The sequence below is a fragment of the Giraffa tippelskirchi genome, chromosome 5 (assembly GCF_054371585.1).
Source record: "Giraffa tippelskirchi isolate mGirTip1 chromosome 5, T2T-mGirTip1v1.2.pri, whole genome shotgun sequence".
In the NCBI taxonomy this organism is placed as follows: Eukaryota; Metazoa; Chordata; class Mammalia; order Artiodactyla; family Giraffidae; genus Giraffa; species Giraffa tippelskirchi.
This window is the reverse complement of record NC_137279.1, coordinates 81,573,657-81,595,589: the sequence shown is the minus strand read 5'-3', so window position 1 is coordinate 81,595,589 and position 21,933 is coordinate 81,573,657. Positions and strand designations below refer to the sequence as shown.

The window sequence follows — 21,933 nt, the reverse complement described above, 5'->3', positions numbered from 1 at the left end:
TAAATAAGCAGGGTGACAATATACAGCCTGACGTACTCCTTTCCCTATTTGGAACCAGTCTGTTGTTCCATGTCCAGTTCTAACTGTTGCTTCCTGACCCGCATACAGGTTTGCTTAAATTAAAAGAACTTACCAAGGAATTCTAAATAGAAAAATAATCATATTTCAATAGCTACTCTAATTCACTATAATTGAAACTTTTAAATTACAGAACACCACTCAGTTTCTCCTTCAATTCAGAGTAGAGAGCAGAGATACAAGGAAATCACCCCATCATAAGGTAAGGAGACATCCCTTAAGAAAACACTATTACTTTGTGGTTCTGTTAAGTGGTAGAGGATAAAACATAATGTTGTTGAATAGAGCGTGGAAAGAGTAGCAGTGTCATCAGAGTAAGTGGCATTTCTGAATACCAAATATATTCTTTGCTCCATCCTTTGAAAAAGTACCCTGTCCAATCTGACCTCTGATACTAGTACTGCCTCTGATACTGGTACCTAATACTCCCTGTCCAACTTCATTATACCCTTTATATCATTTTGATATTAGTCATAAGGTTTTCCTTCCTTCTTCAAAAAGTCCAAGTGCCTGTCTCAGACTCTCTGCTTGGAATTCTCTCTCAGATATCACATGTCTTGCTTCTTTTTCTTTTTTAAAATAATTTAATTTAATTGGAGGATTACATTATAATATTATGATGGTTTTTGGCATATATCAGCATGAGTTGGCCATAGGTATACATGTGTAACCCCCATCCTGAAATCCCCCTTCCACCTCCCACCCCCTCCTCTCCTCCTCTCTCCTCCTTTCCCTCTAGGTTTTCACAGAGCACCAGCTTTGGGTGCCCTGCTTCATGCACTGAACTCGCACTGTTCATCTACTTTACATATGGTAATATATAGTTTCAGTGCTATTCTCTCAAATTATCCTGCCCTCACCTTCTCCCACTGAGTCCAAAAGTTTGTTCTTTACCTCTGTGTCTCCTTTGCTGCCCTGTATGTACCATCATCAGTACCATCTTTCTAGATTCCATATATATGCATTAATCTACAGTATTTGTCTTTCTCTTTCTGACTTACTTCATTCTGTATAATAGGCTGTAGGTTCATCCACCTGATTAGAACTGCCTCAATTGTGTTCCTTTTCATATCTGAGTAATATTCCATTGTGTATATGTACAATAACTTCCTTATCCATTCTTCTGCCAATGGACATCTAGGTTGCTTCCATGTCCTACCTATTGTAAATTGTGCTGCAGTGAACATTGGAGTACATGTGTCTCTTTCAATTCTAGTTTCCTTTGGAGCATATGCCCAGAAGTGAGGTTGCTGGGTCACATGACAGTTCTCATCCCAGGTTTTTAAGGAATCTCCACACTGTTCTCCATGGTGGCTGTACCAGTTTGCATTCCCACCAACAGTGTAAGAGGGTTCCCTTTTCTCCATGCTCATTCCAGCATTTATTGCTTGTAGACTTTTTGATGATGGCCCTCTGACTGATGTGAGATGATGCCTCATTGTGGTTTTGATTTTCTTTTTTCTAATAATGAATGATATTGAGCATCTTTTCACGTGTTTATTATCCATCCAAATGTCTTCTTTGGAGAAATGTTTGTTTAGGTCTTTTGCCCACTTTTTGATTGGGTTGTTTGTTTTTTCTGGTATTGAGCTGCATGGCCTGCTTATATATTTTGGAGAGTAACTCTTGTCTGTTTTATTTGCTGCTGTTTTCTCCCATTCTGAAGATTGTCTTTTCACCTTGCTTATAGTTTCCTTTGTTGTGCAAAAGCTTTTAAATTTAATTAGGTCCCATTTGTTTATTTCTGTTTTTATTTCCATTACTTTGGGAGGTGGGTCATAGAGGATCTTTCTGTGATTTATATCAGAGAGTTTTTTGCCTATGTTTTCCTCAAAGAGTTTTATAGTGTCTGGTCTTACATTTAGATCTTTAATTCATTTTAAGTTTATTTTTACATATGGTGTTAAAAGTATTCAAGTTTCACTCTTTTACAGGTAGTTGACCAGTTTCCTCAGCACCACTTGTTGAAGAGACTGTCTTTTCTCCATTGTATATTTTTGCTTCCTTTGTCAAAGATAAGGTGCCCATAGGTACATGGATTTATTTCTGGACTTTCTATTTTGTTCCATTAATCTATATTTCTATCTTTGTGCCAGTACCATACTGCCTTGATGACTGTAGTTTTAAAGTATAGTCTGAAGTCAGGAAGGTTGATTCCCAGCTTCTTTACTTTTGTCTTGGTTCTTTACTCCCTGCTTAAATGTCACTCTTGAGTCCTTCTCTGACCATGCTGTATAAAATAATACCCTGGCTCCTCTATTTCCTATAGACCCTATGCTCCTTAATTTTTCTACATAGAATGTATCATTATCTGGCTTACTACTTATTTGCTTGATTGTTTGGCCCCTACCTCATTAGAATGCTTTTAAAGAACTGTGTCTGATCTGTTCAATGCTATATCTGCCCCACTAAAGTAGTGTCTGATATATACTAGGCAGCCAGTTGATATCTATTGAATGAATGAATGGCAAAATATTAATCTCTGGTGTAAAGGCAATAGGACTACTTTTCTAAAGACTCCTAACTTTTACATAGTTCACACTCTACCACAAGAAGAGTGTTATGAATGATACTTATATGATGAAATCTGTTGGGGTTTTATATTTTTCCCCACTTCAAACTCTATCATAAGGCAAAAATAGGGATTCTCTAGCCTAAACAAAGGTAAAATGTGCCAAAGTACCCTACATAGGTGTTTCTATAAGCAGATAGTAGTAGTGGAAGGAATTAAAAGTCTGTTTGTAATATAATTCAAAAAGATACATACACCTTATGTTTATAAAAGCAATATTTACAGTAGCCAGGACATGAGAGCAACCTAAATGTCCATCAACAGATGACCGGATAAAGATGTAGTATTTTTGTATAGGGGAATATTACTTGGCCATAAAATAGAATGACATATGCCATCTGAAGCTAAATGAGTGGACATAGAGATTATCATACTAACTGAAGCAATTCAGAAAAAGAAAAAAAAATACCAGAGTGTAACTTGTATGTAACACAAATATGACACAAATGATCTTATCTGTGCAACAGAAACAGACCCACAGACATGGAGAACAGATTTGTGGTTACCAAAGTGAGGACCATGGCAGGAAAGAATTGGATTGGGAGTTTGGAACTAACAGATGCAAACTATTATATATAGAATACATAAACAACATGATCTTATTATATAGCACTGGGAAGTATTTTAATCATGTAATAAACCATAATGGAAAGGGAGAAAAGTATGGGCAAAATCTGTGAATGAAGAGGTTTTTGAGAGTGTGTGAGATCAAATGTATTAGGTATAAGGAAACTATCAAAAAATAAATGTAAGAATGTGAACTCATATGATCAGAAAAATTTTAGAAGTCAAACCTCTAAAAAAAAAAACAATTTCCTTTGTACTTGAAAACAAGAAAGCCTGAGAGAACTAAGATTTTCTGTCACTGGATGTTCCTTTGAAAGGCATATCTGCTTTGAACAAGATATTCTTTCAATGCATTTACTAACAATTTGGGAGAAAAACTAACTTTGCGTGATAGAAAAAAATACATGGCAATAAAAGTGTGATTTTATACTGTGTTTCCTGATACAAGACATGATGCCAGGAAAAAGAATTATGGTGATTGGTGCTGGAGTCAGTGGACTAGGTGCCATTAAGATCTGTCTGGAGGAGGGACTGGAACCCATCTGTTTTGAAGAAAGCAATGACATTGGAGGACTGTGGAGATATGAGGTAAGTTTGAATATGCTTATACTTCTATATGGAGAAGACGATGGCACTCCAGTCCAGTACTCTTGCCTGGAAAATCCCATGGACAGAGGAGCCTGGTAGGCTGCAGTCCATGGGGTCACTAGGAGTCAGACACGACTGAGCGACTTCACTTTCACTTTTCACTTTCATGCATTGGAAGAGGAAATGGCAACGCACCCCAGTATTCTTGCCTGAAGAATCCCGGGGATGGAGGAGCCTGGTGGGCTGCCGTCTATGGGGTCGCACAGAGTCGGACACGACTGAAGTGACTTAGCAGCAGCAGCATACTTCTATATGTGTAATGACATTTTTTCATATCTGGGAAATAAGAATGCAAGGACTACAGCACTAATTTATCCTTCGACTACTGCTCCTTTGAAGAAAAGCTATGACTAATATAGACAGCATATTAAAAAGCAGAGGCATTACTTTGCCAGCAAAGATCCTTATAGTCAAAGCTATGATTTTTCCAGTAGTCATGTACAGATGTGAGAGTTGGACCATAAGGAAGGCTGAGTGCCAAAGAATTGATGTTTTAAGCTGTGGTGTTGGAGAAGACTTTTGAGAGTCCTTTGGACAGCAAGAAAATCAATCCAGTCAATCCTAAAGGAAATCAGTCCTGAACATTCATTGGAAGGACTGATGCTGAAGCTGAAACTCCAATACATTGGCCACCTGATGCAAAGAGCTGACTCTTTAGAAAAGACCCTGATGCTGGGAAAGATTGAAGGCAGGAAGAGAAAGGGATGACAGATGACGAGATGGTTGGATGGCATCACCGACTCAATGGACATGAGTTTGAGCAAGCTCCAGGAGATAGTGAAGGATAGGGAAGCCTCGTGTGCTGCAGTCCATGGCGCCACAAAGAGTCAGACATGACTGAGTGATTGAACAACAAAATACCTGTGATTTGACTCCCATTCTTTCCTTCTGCACAAGGATGAGGTTCAATCTTGTTTGCTTCCAGACTCTAGCTCCTTTAAGGAGAATTGTGTGCTTGCTCTTCCTTCATCTCCACCATCACCACGTGATAGACATCCTGGCACTTCTCCGAAACTGCTCCCACCACTGTTACCAATAAAATTGACAGACTGAATGGACTTTCTGTCCAGAATTGTATCGCTTTCTCAAGGGGATCCAATGATGTTAAAAATCAGCTCCTTTTTAAAACACTTATCTCTAGCTTCTGTGATTTCACTCTGTTGTCTTTCTGATTTTCCTTCTCAGTATTTTTCATGCTGCTGATTATAGCTCTCTTCTTACTCTTCTGTTTTTTTAACTTTTTATGTGTTCCTTAGGATACCTTCCTAGCCCTCCATGGCTTCAGTTATCACATATATGCTAATACATGAACTTTAGCTTTTTATCTTGAGCCCAGGAATATGTATGTACAGTCAGGGCAACTAACACCAATTCTAAAATTTCAGGACAAAGCTGAAATCTCAAGAGCTGAGCACAGTGATGGTATTTGGCTGCATCATAGTTATATTCCCTGGTGGTTCAGATGGTAAAGAATCAGTCTGCAATGAGGGAAGCATAGGTTCAATATCTGGGTTGGGAAGATTCCCTGGAGAAGGAAATGGCAACCCACTCCAGTATTCTTGCCTGGAAAATCCCATTAACAGAGGAGTCTGGTGGGCTACAGTCCACGGGATTGCAAAGAGTTGAACATGACTGAGTGACCAACACGAGTCACTGCTGCTGCTGCTTAGTCACTTCAGTCGTGTTTGACTCTGTGCAACCCCATGGACTGTAGCCTACCAGGCTCCTCCTTCCATGGGATTTTCCAGACAAGAGTACTGGAGTGGGGTGCCATTGCCTTCTCCACACTAGCCACTAGATAGGCATATTAAAGGGCTCTTCTTCAACTTATAGTTATACACCTGGACCACATGGTCTTCAATGTTACCATGGAGGAAAAAGAAGGAAGGTCAAAAGACAGTAGCTGTTAGTTGGCTAGGTCTAGCCTAGATGTGGTACTAGCTGCTTGCCTTTGCTAACCTCTGGAACATTTCACCAATACCTCATTGGCTTTTCAGGTTTCTCAATACCTATGTTACCAATTCTCTGCATTACATTCCCTGTTTCAAGTATCAAGAGAGGAGCTCCCATATTCCTGGATGGACCATGTCTGATACAGATAAATCTCGAGAAAACCTTCTCCTGTCTCCCAGTCTGATGTCCTTTGCACCCTGTATATGCAATATATATAAGTCCTGTAACAAAGCATGCATTAATAACTGCTTTCCCCTGCAAGGTTTTCATAGCGTTTTATGTGTATTATTTGGCCTCCACAACAACTCTGTGACATAGACAAGTACCTATTTATGAGTGAAGAAATAGATTCAGAGAGATGACTTAATGTCAGTTTCCTTGATGGAGCCATACAATGATACATCTCAAGGACTATGACAGAATGCCCCCAAATACCACAATATGTCATCTGATTTCACTAGGTGATGCCCATATAAAGCTTTCACTTCACCAGCCTGGTCATATTTACAGAGACTGTCCTTATCAAAAGGGATAATTTTGTATATGAATGTTTTAATATTGTGGAATTCCTTAATAAAACAATGCTCTTCATTTTGAAGAAGATTCATAGTTTGATCTGTTATTAAAGTTGATATACTTTAGCAGGTGTCCTTTGTTTTCTTGGTAGGAGAAGACTGAAGGAGGAAGGCCAAGTGTTTATAAATCTGTCATCAGCAACACTTCAAAGGAGATAACAGCCCACAGTGATTACCCTTTCCCTGACCACTTTCCTAACTACTTGCACAATTCCAAAATCATGGAGTATCTCCGCATGTATGTCAAACACTTTCACCTTTTGAAGCACATCCAGTTTCTGGTAAGTGGGGCAGAGAACAATCAGTATACAGGGAAGTCTCTTATTAGAGCCAAAAGCCAGGCCAGAGCAGTGGGCTTTACATACGTCTCCATGGAAGTCAGCAAGAGCTTCTCTCCTTGATTCCTTCAGGAGAAAATATGATATGGGAGATTGATTGAAATGCCAAACTGTACACCTGGTGTCAGATCACCCCTAGCTACCTTGAGGACTGTACTCTGAACAAATTGAGCTAATCTCACCTTTAAAATGCCTTGTTCGGGAGACCAGTTATACTTGAGCACTTTAATGAAAGCTCAGATGAGAGTACCTGCAATCAACTTTATTCATTGAGGTCAAGAGTTCTTGAGGGCACCAGGAAAAAATGGTCATGAGTCTTTTTGTCTCATTCCCAGCCGAAGGTGTGCAGCATGAGGAAACACTCTGATTTCTCTTTCACGGGACAGTGGGATGTTGTGGTGCAGGCTGAAGGAAAACAGGAATCCTATGTCTTTGATGGGATTATGGTGTGTAGTGGCCTTTTTACCAATCCCTTCATGCCGCTCCAGAAATTTCCAGGTATGTGCTGTTGAATTCTAAGGCACTGGTGTTGTGAGATATTATCACTGTAGCTATTATTATTTTTGGAGAGAGTTTATAATTCTGAAAGTCACCTTAGTTTCATAATAAATATTATATTTTCTGATTATAAAGTAATGCAAGTTCTTTCAAGCTAGTTCAAATAATACAAGTTATAAAACTGAAAATAAAAAATACTAAAATATCCTATCATCACCAGTTCTGGGCTATTTAAGAGGAAGATGCTACATTTTAATACTGTGAAGTAATTAGTAAGAGCAAAGATACAGAAATATATTAAGATTTTGCTTTATTTCTGAATGTGTACATATATATATTTGTGCGTGAGTGCTAAGTTGCTTCAGTCATGTCTGACTCTTTGTGATCCTATGAACTATAACCTGCAAAGCTCCTCTGTCCATGGAATTCTCCAGGCAAGAAACTGGAGTGGGTTGCCATGTGCTCCTCCAAGGATCTTCCCAACCCAGGGATCGAACCTGCTTCTCTTGTAGCTCCTGCATTGTAGGCAGATTCTCTATCACTGAACCACCAGGGAAGCCCCATATATATATATATATATATATATATACATATATGTATATAAAAACATAATATAACAGGATGACTACAAATAGCTAAGTGCTAGTGTCACTACATATCTTACAAGATAGTGCAGTGCTATTTACTATTTGGAAGCTTAAGCATTCTGAATATAAGGAATCATGCAGGAATGATTTACCTGCCCAAGAGCTCCTTCTTACCTCTAGAAGCAGAAAGTGTATCACGTTTGCTCAAAGAGGGCTGAGACTCCTTTGGACTTCTCAAGAGATGCTAAACTCCTCCACTTTCCATTCTTATGTCTGTTTCCAAGTGCACAAGAAGAAAGAGAAAGATAAAATTGGTCAAAAGTGGTTTGTTAGTTAGTAGCTTATTAGAGATTTAAATATCCCTGTATTCATTCAATCAGTATTCATTCAAGAAATATCTACTGAGCATCACTTTTGTGGCAGAGGCTCAGCAGAGAATTAAACAGATCAAAGTTTCTGTCCGCTTGGAGTGTACATGGTAGTAGATGGAGAGAGACACAAAAAAGGGTAAATATGTGGAAGGTAATAGCTATGAAGAGAAACAGTTACCAGGAAAGGCAAAGGGTTGGTGGTTGGGGAGATGGGCTTGTCATGCAAGACTAGTTGAAGTGGCCAGGTAAGGCTTCAGTGAGAAAAGAGCACTGAAATAGATACCCCAAGACATTGAGGAAGTGATGCAAATATCTGAGGAATACGGATTGTATAAAAGGAAGAAAACAATGCAAAGAACTTGAGGTGAGTGTGTACCAGACAGCTCTATGTGGTGAGAGTAGAAGAAAGAGTACAGGGAGATGAAGTCAGAGAGTGAATGCTGCACCAGATCAATAAGAATTATAAAGGCCATTGTTTGGACCATGGCTCTGACTTTAACTGAGGTGGGAGCCACTGGGGGGTTTTCAGCAGAGCAGTGGCATGCTCCAATCAGTTGGCTATTGTGTTGAGAACAGCTGGGGAAGGAGCTGGGAAAGCAGAAACAGGCAGGTCAGGGAGGAAGTTCTTGCTAATTCGGGTGAAAAATGATGGTGATTTTGACCAGGATAGTGGCAGTAGAGACATAACGTGGTGCTTGGATCTTAAATATAGTTTGAAGTTCAATTCAGTTCAGTCACTCAGTCATGTCCAACTCTTTGTGACCCCATGGACTACAGCATGCCAGGCTTCCCTGTTCATCACCGTCTCCCAGAGCTTGCTCAAACTCATGTCCATTGAGTTGGTGATGCCATCCAACCATCTCATCCTCTGTCATCCCCTTCTCCTCCTGCCTTCAATCTTTCCCAGCATCAGGGTCTTTTCCAATGGGTCAGTTCTTCGCATCAGGTTGCCAATGTATTGGAGTTTTAGCTTCAACATCAGTCCCTCCAATGAATATTCAGGACTGATTTCCTTTAGGACTGACTGTTTTGATCTCCTTTCAGTCCAAGGGACTCTCAAGAGTCTTCTCCAACACCACACTTTAAAAGCATCAATTCTTTGGTGCTCATCTTTCTTTATAGTCCAACTCTCACATCCATACATGACCACTGGAAAAACCATAGCCTTGACTATACGGACCTTTGTTGGCAAAAAAAAGTCTCTGCTTTTTACTATACTATCTACATTGGTCATAGCTTTTCTTCCAAGGAGCAAGGGTCTTTTAATTTCATAGATGCAGTCACCATCTGCAGTGATGTTGCAGCCCAAGAAAATAAATTCTGTCACTGTTTCCATTGTTTCCCCATCTATTTGCCATGAAGTAATGGGACCAGATGCAATGATGTTAGCTTTTTGAGTGCTGAGTTTTAAGCCAACTTTTTCACTCTCCTCATTCACTTTCATCAAGAGGCTCTTTAGTTCTTTGCTTTCTGCCTTAAGGGTGATGTCATCTGTTTATCTGAGGTTATTGATATTTCTCCTGGCAATCTTGATTCCAGCTTGTGCTTCATCCAGCTCAGCATTTTGCATGATGTATTCTATATATAAGTTAAATAAGCAGAGTGACAATATGCAGCCTTGATGTACTCCTTTCTGAATTTGGAACCAACCAATTGTTCCATGTCCAGTTCTAACTGGTGCTTCTTGACTTGCATACATATTTCTCAGGAGTCAGGTAAGGTGGTCTGGTATTCCCATCTCTAAGAATTTTCCACAGTTTGGTGTAGTCCACACAGTCAAAGGCTTTGACATACTCAAGAAAGCAGAAGTAGATGTTTTTCTGAAACTCTCTCGCTTTTTCGATGATCCAATGGATGTTGGCAATTTGATCTCTGGTTCTTCTGCCTTTTCTAAATCCAGCTTGAACGTCTGGAAGCTCATGGTTCATGTACTGTTGAAGTCTCACTTGGAGAATTTTTAGCATTACTTTGCTAGTGTGTGAAATAATTGCAATCGTGCAGTAGTTGAACGTTCTTTGGCATTGCCTTTCTTTGAGACTGGAATGAAAACTGACCTTTTCCAGTCCTATGGCCACTGCCTAGTTTTCCAAATTTGCTGGCATAGTGAGTGCAGCACTTTAATAGCATCATCTTTTAGGATTTCAAGTAGCTCAGCTAGGATCCATCACCTCCACTAGCTTTATTCATAGTGATGCTTCCTAAGGCCCACTTGACTTCCCATTCCAGGAAGTCTGGCTCTAGGTGAGTGATCACACCATCATGGTTATCTGGGTCAAGAAGATCATTTTTGTATTGCTCTTTTTTGTATTCTTTTTTTTTTTTTTTTTTTTTTAGTTGGGGGCTAATTACTTTACAATATTGTAATAGTTTTTGCCATACATTGACATGAATCAGCCATGGGTTTACATGTGTTCCCCTTCCTGGACCCCCCACCCACCTCCCTCCCCATCCCATCCCTCTGGGTCATCCCATTACCCCGGCCCTGAGCCCTTGTCTCATGCATTGAACATGGAATGGTGTTCTGTTTCACATACGATAATATACATGTTTCAATGCTATTCTCCCAGAACGTCCCACCCTCACCTTCTCCCTCAGAGTCCATAAAATTGTTCCATGCATCTGTGTCTCTTATTCTGTCTCGCATATAGGGTTATCGTTACCATCTTTCAAATTCCATATATATGCATTAGTATACTGTATTGTTGTTTTTCTTTCTGGCTTACTTCACTCTGTATAATGGGCTCCAGTTTCATTTTTGTATTCTTGCCACCTCTTCTTAATATCTTCACCATCTGTTAGGTCCATACCATTTCTGTCCTTTATTTTGCCCATCTTTGCATGAAATATTCCCTTGGTATCTCTAATTTTCTTGAAGAGATCTCTAGTCTTTCCCATTCTATTGTTTTCCTCTATTTCTTTGCATTGATCATGAAGGAAGGTTTTCTTATCTCTCCTTGCCACTCTTTGGAACTCTGCATTCATATGGATATATCTTTTCTTTTCTCCTTTGCCTTTCACTTCTCTTCTTTTCTCAGGTGTTTGTAAGGCCTCCTCAGACAATCATTTTGCCTTTTGCTTTTCTTTTTCTTGGGGATGGTCTTGATCACTGCCTGTACAATTCACAAACCTCTGTCCATAGTTCATCAGGCACTCTGTCTATCAGTTTTAATCCCTTAAATCTATTTCTCACTTCCACTGTAAAATCATAAGTGATTTGATTTAGGTCATACCTGAATGGTCTAGTGGTTTACCTACTTTCTTCGATTTAAATCTGAATTTGGCAATAAGGAGTTCATGATCTGAGCCACAGTCAGCTTCCAGTCTTGTTTTTGCTGACTGTATAGAGTTTCTCCATCTTCGGCTGCAAAGAATATAATCAATCTGATTTTGTTATTGACCGTCTGGTGATGTCCATGTGTAGAGTCATCTCTTTTGTTGTTGGAAGAAGGTGTTTGCTATGACCAGTGCATTGTCTTGGCAAAACTGTATTAGCCTTTGCCCTGCTTCATTTTGTACTCTAAGGCCAAATTTGCCTATTACTCCAGGTATCTCTTTACTTCCTAGTAGAAGTTGGAAAAAAAGAATTTGCTGATGGATCAGTTATGAGGTGTGATTTTTTAAAAAGGGATATGTTATAAAATAATAGAAAAGGATAATGTTATTGTCCTAAGCAATGGAGTTGCCATTTCCTGAGAGAGAAGAGGTCTTGGAAGAGCTAATTCTGCCTGTTTGAGGGACAAAGATTGAGCAGGTGACAGGGTCTTAGAGATGATTATTGAAAATGGAAGAAGATGGGACAAGATTTAAGACATTCAAAGATGGATATTAGACTTATTTTCAAGTGCTATGTTTTAGGAGTGTTTAAAAGGATACTTATACCATTCCTATGAGCTAGGTGAAACAATTTCCATTCTACAAATTACAAATGCATCTAGTAGTGAAAGAGTTATGAAGTATGCCTAGGTTTGTTTGATCTCGAGGTCTACTCCCATATTGAGCCAGAGGGCAAAGTGTTCATTTTGGAATAGAATAAAAATATTTTATCTTGGGGAAAGGAGACAGAGGAAGGATAGATGAAAACACAGGAACTTTTAGATGTTGAGGAACTCATCTCAGGTTTTTATTCTTTCATAAAAAATGAGAAGAAAATGTTATCTTCAGGTAGTGAGAGGCATTTTAGTAGGACCAGGAGGAGGGGAAATAATTGGAACAGTTGTAGTCAGAAATTGAAAGGAAACGTGAACTTGGCAATGATTGCACTCAGGAACATTTAAATCTGTGCCAGGAATTCACTAGGTGATGATCAAAGAATTGCTTCCAAGGGAAAGCTGAGGTTTTGGAGTACATTCACTACATAAAGGAAAAAGGGCAAGGAATGATCCACAATTAGGGTGGAACAGGGCTGTCCAATGTCACAGGAGAAGCAATGAAGCCTATTACGTGCAGGCCTCAATGTTGTTTAAAAGATGAAATGGTACAAAATCGACTAGATATTATGGTTTGGCCACATGAGGTTTTTGTTTAAGTCAGAGCATATTTTTTAAACAAAAATAATAAGTTTTTATATCCTTTCAGCCTCAGAATCAGTGGGCATTTGTCCCCAGTAGAGAGCAAAGTGAATAGTGCTAGTGTTAGCAGAAAGGGTGTACTGGGCCTAGGAAGAGATGAAAAACAAGGTAGACAGGGATGAAGCTTGGGTTAAGAAAGCAAGAGAGGAAACTGGATCAGAGCAGTATTTATAAATAACAAAGATGTTGGATAAAGAAAGTGTATTACTTATATAGAAGTCAAGCTCCTTTGGAAGACTTGGCAGGATATAGATAAGTTAAAAAGAGGCAGAAGTAAAATATCTGACTTTTAAAGAAACCTGAGAATTTGTTGGAATATAAAATTTTTGTTCCAGACCAGAACTGTAGGAGAATTAATTCTGTCTGATAATGTAGGACAAGCACAGTTCACAGACCAGGAATAGTAGACCAGAAAATGAGAGATTTAAATTAGATAGCCTTTGAGTTTAGCAATAAGCTTTAGAATATGCCAGCAGTTTAAAAGATAAAATAACAGTCAATGCTTGATTGTGTTCTTGCCCACAGGAATCACGCATTTCAAAGGTCAATATATCCACAGTTGGGAATACAAGAGTCCAGAGAAATTTCAGGGCAAGAAAGTCATTGTGATTGGCATTGGAAATTCTGGAGTTGATTTGGCGATTGAGCTCAGTCATGTAGCTGCACAGGTTTGGTGCCTAAATTCTTTTTCTTGAGATGCAACTTGGCCCCTACCTTCTGAGATATGAGAATTGCACGAAATATGTGTAGTGTGTACTCATACGCTGTTTCAATACTGATTGTTAATTACCTTCTCACACCTGTTTCCTCAATAGTGAGTGAGTGATAGTTGCTCAGTCATGCCTGACTCTGCAACCCCATGGACTATAGCCTGCCAGGCTCCTCTGTCCATGGAATTCTCCAGGCAAGATTACTGGAGTGGGTTGCCATTTCCTTCTCCAGTTTCCTCAATAGACATCTTGATAATCTATTCCAAAAAAGAAAAAATGGAGAATGAAATACAAATAAATATTTCAAACCTCAGAGACTTCCAAATTGTTTATTTTTACCACAGTCTGGAGGTTTTACCAGTTCAGCCAAGAATTACAAAAAAACAAACAAACAAAAAAACTTTACTAGATAACCATTTTTTAAATCCCTTTATTTTTCATTGACATGACACTTGACACCATCTTCCAACTCCAATTCCTTCAGTAGGGATACAAATTAACTAAGTGTTGTAGTTACTAAAACACAGTAATTAGCAGCTGGATGGGATCTTTTGTGTCAACTGTTGATATCTAGACTTTTTGCATCATTATGTGTTTTTGGAATATAAGACATTGCAGGCATTGCCTTGGGAAAGGTTCAAAAACAGTAGTGGGTTGATCCAGAAGAAGGCTTGGTGCTATAAGTAACAAGTCAGATGTGTCTGTATGTGGGAGTGTGTGTAACTATTTGTTGCTTTTGAGAACAGAAGAACTCAAGATAAAAGACAACAGAGTTTTTATCCATTTCTTCTCATGAGCCAAATGAGTGATATCTGAAGAACTGAGAAATTATCCTATGAAAGTGAACTATCATATCTATTGTGCATTTACTTGCATTCTCTCCTAGGTGTTTCTCAGCACAAGACATGGTGCATGGATTTGGAACCGGGTCTGGGATTATGGGATGCCCATGGACACTGTTCTCTTTACTCGTTTTAATTCTCTTCTCAACAAAATTTGCCCTACATTCTTAATCAACAGATGGGCAGAGAATAAATTAAATGCTCGCTTTAACCATGACATTTATGGTTTGCTACCTCAACACAGGTATGTTCTAGGATTTAAAAAAAGTAATTTTGCTGCTGCCTTTTGGAATCAGTGGGTCAAACTTGGAACATAAGGATGATTTAGAGTTCATGTTTTACCACCTTGAAAGTAGACTTCAGCTATCTTAGGAGAATGTTAACCATCGTTTCTTTTTTCATGTTTCTTTGGGCCATTCTATTCACTAAATCTAGAAGAAAGAAATTGAATTTCAGGTATGGTGGCAGCTTCATCTGTCCCCACTTTTGATGTTTTCAAGCTACTGTGCACTTTTTCTTTAGGCTCTGAAACCTTAGACTGTAGAGAAGCAAATGATATACTATGCCATAAAAATAAACTCCATCTTTCTGAGCCAAATGAAACAAGAATCAGGAATCTGGTAAGATTCCATCAATAAGATGGAAGACTTGTGAGAGAGTCCTTTGAAATTCAATACATTCTTTCTTTGTCTTGAATAGAAATCTGAATCCAGACAGCTGTGGTGTGAATCCAAGTGTCACCACTTTATAGGTGTGTGATATTGATCAGATTTACTTCACTATTTGTGCCTCATCTTCCTTATATATAAAATGGTGAAAATTTTCACCAAGTCAGTGGTTGTTTTGCACATTAAAGAGGAAAATACATATACAGTTTACACTAGTCCCAAACACATAATAAATGTTCATCAATTTTCTATTGTTTTATTACCTAATTAATTTTCTAAACATATTAAAACTATACACATGGGATTTTAGTTTATGGAGGTGAGTAAGCAGCAACATGGAGAGGTCAATGACATTGTAAGGAGAATGTATCACTTACATTTTCTAAGAGAAAGAGACATATCAAGCCATGCAAGGCCACATGGGAGTTCATTCAGATAGAAATACAAACAAGGGAAAAACTGATACTAGAGACTTTATTGGGGTTTCTATGGGACAAGCAGGGCAGGGCAAGGTAAACAGTTTAGGATTAGCTAGTTTGAATAATTCCAGTGGATTTTAGGCTAGATTTGCCTGGTTCCTAGCCCTGGGATAATTAAGGGCAGGGGAAATATTGCCCTGGGGTGTGAGAGTTAGATAAGTAGTTGATTGGAGCTAAGAATTGGTTGGGGCTACAGATTTGGGATTGGATGGTTTGCATAAAAAAGAAGTGCTCTTAGCAGAGCCATTTGCTATCTTTAAAACAGGTTAGGCAAGCAAGACAGCAAGATTTTTGTCTCCCTGGACAGCAAGATTTTTAAGATGTCAGAATAACATAAAAGAGAAAATAAAAGCACAACTACATACCAACATCCCTTCTCTAGCTTGAATGATTGGGTAGAGAGTGTACCATCCTACTAAGGTAAGGAATTCAGGAGGATAGGAAATTTGGAAGATCCGAGGAGGCTGTTTGATGATTTAAGCTTTAGAAAACAGTGTTTTAGAAACTTAAGGTATCCCTACAGAGATACATGGCAAGCATTAAGATAGAATATTCTGAAAATCAAAGTCGAGAGCAGACTTGGACTCATCAGTCCTGAAGATGTATAATGGAGTCAAATGGAGTGGTGGAGTATGTGATTGTCAGGATTAGGAAGAAGGAGACTGGCAAAATTTGAACAGGCACTTCTGTTATTCTCCTTTGCATGTACATGTACATGTATGCACGCATCCACAAATTCCCCTCTTCTCAAGAAACAATAATAGGGGTTGAGCGGTGGGTGTGTTCATTATTATGTAGGTAGCAAGCACATGAGTTAAAAGAATGGACTTATCAGCTCTCATAACTTGAAACTCAAGAAAGCTAAGATTCATTAGAAAGTTTGACAGAAATAAATAAGGAATGATTATTGAACTTTTCTATGAAAACATGATTTGTCTGCATTTGAAATGCAGAGTGCAATATTCTGGACACTGAACATCAAGAAATACGTAATAGAGCCAGAAAGATCTTTTGAGAAGAACAATGAAACTGATGAAGGTTGACTGAAGTTCTGCCACATAAAGACAATAGAAGTCTCTCTATATTGTTATGAAGAAAGGATGAATGTGGATTTCACCAAATACAAACTAATAAGAGCTATCCATGATGTTTCAGAGAGTAAAATTTAGATTTGGGACAAATGTATACACTATATTATTAATACAAATATGATATTAATAGAATAAAATTTTGCTTGAAAATTATAGGAAAGATAAAAGAAAAATATGTGGTAAATATATATTCACCCAAGTATTAAGAATATAAATATATTTAAGTTCAAATATATTAAAATCATGGAAGAAAAATCAATTTTGCCTTTTACTAGTAAAAAGATATTATATGCATGTGCAAAACAAAAATGTATATATGTGTATATATATGTAGTTTTAAAATGTAAAACAAATTTTAACAAATCTGATGCTTACCTGCTATATGACCCTGGAGCAGTTATGCATTTTGTCTTTCTTTTTTTTTATATATTGACAAGATGCAATCCTATCTGCCTATCTGTTGTGAAGTTTAAATGAAGAAACACATAATATTGCCTATATGCACAGCCTAAATAAATTTAATGAATATTTTTTAGCTCCTACTATAATCAAGTAGCACTCTGGATACTGGGAAAGAATGATGATAGTGCCACAATTCTACCTCTTGCTGGGCTTCCTAGAGTTTTCAAAATGTTGTATAATGACACAGCATAATATATGCTATGAAGAAACATTAATCAGGGTTTGGGAGATAAACTGTTTTTAGATGGGGTGGTTATTGAATGCTTATGTCATAAAAGAACATTTGAATCAGAATCTGAAGAAATTGAGGAGGTAGATCCTGAGAGATATCTGAGAGAATAATATACCGGGAAGAAGAAATACCAAGTCCAAAGACATCAGTGGCATGTCTTATTCCAAGAAAAGCAAAGAAACTGGTGTAGCTAGAGTACAGGTGGAGAGGGAAAGTGGTAGGAAGTAAGTTCAGAGAGATAGGCAGGCACTTGATCACATAGAGAATTTTAGGACTTGGGCATGGAAATAACTCTGGAATATGTTTGTAATGAAATAGCAATATATCAGGGCATAATTTTACATTTTAAAAGGATCACTCAGGCTGCTGATTGGAGGGAAAATTGAGGGGAGTCAAAGGTAGAAGCAGTGTTAAACTGCTTTAAACAGTTTTAAACTATTAGTTACTAACAGTGTTAAATTTAAATACTCTTAACAAATCTTACACAAATGCCATGTAGGTTCTCAAAATAATAGAAATCAGACTATGATCTGATTTTTCTGTTCCATTTTAAGCACTTCACCTATTGCTTTAAAAAAAATCTCTCTCACCTTCCAAAAAAATTGTTTTAAGGAAATTAAACATCAATATATCACTGCTATAAACTTATATCAAATTTCAAAAGTTGCTCTCTGCATGTAGTAAGCACTGTACAAACATTATTGGCACTTTGATGAATACAGAAGGTTTATTCAGTAAATAATTCAGAAGAAATATTGAGCAAAAATCTTTTGTAAAATAAAAATGTATACCTCATTTTTTAGCATGACTAAAAAATCACTTTAAGTATTTTCTTAGCTTACCTCCTTTCCAAAAAGACTTATATTAGTTTTCCTGCATACAAATTTTCATTCTTCAGATTTCTGAGTCATCAAACTACTTTCAGTGATGATCTACCCAACTACATAATTTCCGGAAGAGTTCTGGTGAAACCAAATGTTACAAAGTTCACAGAAAAATCAGCCATCTTTGAGGATGGCACAGAAGAGGATGTTGATGTTATCATCTTTGCCACAGGATACACTTATTCTTTCCCATTTTTGGAAACTAATTCAACAGTTCTGGATATCCAGCATTCCATGTATAAATTTGTCTTCCCTCCTGAGCTAGACAAACCAATGCTAGCTTTCATTGGCATCCTCCAGCCAGTAGGAGCCACTATTCCCACATCAGAACTCCAGAGCCGATGGGCTGTACGTGTATTGAAGGGTATGTCGTGACCTTTTGCATATTTACAAAAGATAACCATACAGATAATGTGATTTCAGAGGCACTGCAGAAGTCTTCTGCTACAAACATATCTGAAGTTTACCTTTACAGTATTTGAAATTCTGCCTCTCGAGATTTTTTACTTCAGTGTTTGATGGCTATGTAATTTTTAGGATTCCCATAGAAAATGTAGATTAAAAAGTACTACCTAAAGATATCAAATAACAATTTATTGGCAAACAATTCTTTAAAGCACATCAGCGATGTACACAGTATAGGAAATGGGGGCAGGAGAAGAAAGATCTCAACCTAAAGTACACATGGGAAATAACAATTATCCTACTTTCCAGTCTTTCTAGAATATTTCTGGAGTGATCCACAACTACAGGGAGCATTTTTTTGCCTATCTCTCAAGTTCAAAATATAAAAAGGACAAGCAGAATCACATATTTATGAACTGTGAGTTATGAAAATTATGGCAGAGTCATAGAGTAACTGAAACAGAACCACAGCAAAATTAAAAGAGCAAGAGCTTTGTAATCCAGTGAGCTCTGATTAAAACCCAGTTTCTCTACATGCTGACTTCATGGTCTTGACATATTACTTGACCTCCACAATTCCCTCACTTATAAAAATGAAATATTTAGGTGTATTGTGCAGAGTGGTGAGAATTAACAATTAAGCATTTGTCTTTTGTAAGCCTTCAATGAATGTTGATTGTATGAATGAAGATTAGCCATGGTGCTAATTTTTTTATTATTATTCTTTTTTATATCATAACTCTTAGGTTTAGAATAGATTGAAGACAGAGTCAAACCTACCTTAATGAAATGATGTCAATCACATTGCAATAATTCTGCTCATTTCTTTGCCCCTTCTTTAAAATGTTTCCCATATGTTCCTACTAGATTCTGCTTCTTGAAATGTAGGATATTATTCATCAAAGAAATGAATAATTATGGGAAAGTGTTTTCCATGATTTAAGATGAAGAAGAAATCTCTATCCAATGAAGACAATCAGGAGTCATTGAGTCACCATTAGTAGCTATTGAAAAGCTAAGTGATAGCATAAATGAACAAGTGTAGCTCACTATTTAAAAGAGAGTCAGAGAGAATACTCTGGTTATGGGACTACACACACACCACTTTGTGCCTTGTTACTGGATGCAACTCACTTCAGTTCATTCTTCTTTGTGAGATTTGAGGTCTGCAAGTCAAGATGTGAAGTCATTAAAGACGTGTTTTTGCATGCGTAAGGCATGTGCACCTGATATAACAGCAAATGTAGGACAATCCAGAGCAACTCCTGAATCCATCTCTCCCACTCCTATGCTATCTCACAGTGTTCTCTACCAAACAGACTCGTATTACACATTTCTTCTTCAAACCACACCTTTTCAATAAGAAGACCATTTTCACAGTTGAAATTTCTTTCCTAGGATTGAACAAATTACCTTCAGTGAGTGGCATGATGGCTGACATAAGAAAGAAGAGAACAAAATTTGAAAAACCGTAAGAAACTTGCTTCTTGATGAAAGTCAGTTGAAAGTGTTTACTTGGAGTTGTTTGTATTTCAAGCATTCTTTATATTTTTCTCATGATGAAATCTGAGTCTATTTGCCTGGATGAGATCTCAAATTATCAACTTTTTAATTTCCTCTTAACCATGAATAAATATCATATATGGAGGACTTATTGAATGGAATGGGTAGAGAATGGTCCAACTTGAAAACTGTAGAATTTTATTCAAAGTTTATGGAACACTTTATATAACATACAATTATAAATTTGTGTCATGCTGTAGCCTTAGAGATGTAAAGCATCTGAAAATATATGATGATATGAAGGATTGTTTCACTCTTTTAATGTGTTGTAAAGAAAAACCAGTGTGAGAAATGAGATAGGAGACCATTACAGAATCCAATTAAAATTTTAATGTTTGGTTAGGAGCTTGTGGGTTGCACCAAATCTTCTTAATGGAAAATTATTCTCAACCACTAATGTTGGGGATATAATTTATTTCTATTTAGCAAATATCTACTGAGAATCTACAATGTGGAGGTCACAGCATGTTCTCTATGAGAAATAAAAGGTTTTATTTTAAGAATCACAATCTGTTATCCAGTAACTTTGGTTTAGAAGGAGGGTCAAGATTTGCATTTCAGTAATATTTAAAATGAAATTAATATCACACATATATGTACAATTCTTGTAGCATATTCCATAGTGTATTCATCACCACTGATTTAACCAAATGAGACTATATCCTAATTGAGAATTAAATTCATGGGCAAAGAAGATTTAAGAAAAGACATAAATCTTCTGAAACCCACCTATTAATATCCAAGATCCCTGGAAGGATTTGTTGGGGAAAAGAACACTGCAAGAATATTTTGTTAAAAAGCACTGAGGCCATGTTCAATGAAAACAAAAGAACATTTTATATCTCATTTTTTTGAGAAATCATCAGCCAATGTTTAGAAGTAATTGTGCTTGGAGAGATGGAGGTTTTAATAGTTTCCCCTTCTAGTTTCAGATACCTGAATAATCCACGTGATGCACGCAGAGTTCAGTATGTGGATTACATGGATGAAATTGCCTCTGAAATAGCAGTCAAACCCAACCTGTTCTCACTTTTCCTGCGGGATCCAAAGCTGGCTCTGGAAATTTTCCTTGGGCCATGCACACCTTACCAGTACCGCCTACAAGGGCCAAGGAAGTGGGCTGGGGCCGGGGAAGCCATTCTGACTCAGAGAGTACAGATAATTAAGCCCCTGAGGACTCGCACCCTCAAATGTGACCAGGCTCCATGCTCTGGGCCATTTTGGTTTAAAAGAATCTGTGTCGCCCTTCTCCTCTTTGTTCTCAATTTCAACATTATTAAATGATAATCCTCCTGTGATCATTGCTATATTTTAGGTTAACAGTAAGACACACTAATTAAGAGACTGGGCATGTGCGAGTATTTATCCCTCACTCTGGACTAGATCAGTGCAGTGAACTGCCTAATAAATGCAAAATTACTCATGTATGAGCATTTGGAAAAATTGGAGTCTTCTGAAGTCCAAAGGGGTAGAGGAAAAACTTGAGCTAAAGCCAACTCAAAAATTGGAGATTTCAAATGAAATGGTTTATACATGAAAGCTTGCTCTAGAAAAGCATATTTAATTTCTATAGTATGAGAAATGTTCTCAGTTACCAATCTCTCCTAGCCTCCTTTTGTATGAATTGGCAAATTCTCTGTTTTTCATGTAAAACACAGGCTAGGAAAGTGTCTCTTCAATGATTTAGAAAAATTAACAATGAAAAATTTTTTACCAGAAGTCCTTTCCACTAGGTCACATTCTATAGAATATTAAGGTATCATTCTATAGGAGGTCACATTCTATAGGATATTGAGGTATCAAGTTGTTTGGGGGATTATTGATGATAGTTTCAGGTTATAG

General features: G+C 37.6%; 1 protein-coding gene across 1 annotated transcript; it reads left to right on the top strand.

Annotated features, from left to right (window-relative positions):
* Positions 1-3,670: 3,670 nt before the first annotated feature.
* Positions 3,671-21,375, top strand: LOC145505205 (flavin-containing monooxygenase 5-like). Its single transcript, XM_081486977.1, has 8 exons — positions 3,671-3,805; positions 6,486-6,674; positions 7,067-7,229; positions 13,281-13,423; positions 14,352-14,551; positions 18,138-18,487; positions 19,927-19,999; positions 21,024-21,375. Exons 1-8 carry the CDS (start codon positions 3,671-3,673, stop codon positions 21,373-21,375), a joined length of 1,605 nt encoding a protein of 534 aa, XP_081343103.1.
* Positions 21,376-21,933: the final 558 nt, after the last annotated feature.

Bases quoted from the DNA above. Each gene is read 5' to 3' on its own strand.
- LOC145505205 (XM_081486977.1), top strand. From the start codon at position 3,671: ATGCCAGGAAAAAGAATTATGGTGATTGGTGCTGGAGTCAGTGGACTA. The intron at 14,552-18,137 runs GTATGTTCTAGG...TTCATTCTTCAG, and splicing joins GGTTTGCTACCTCAACACAG to ATTTCTGAGTCATCAAACTA. The intron at 20,000-21,023 runs GTAAGAAACTTG...TTCTAGTTTCAG, and splicing joins AGAACAAAATTTGAAAAACC to ATACCTGAATAATCCACGTG.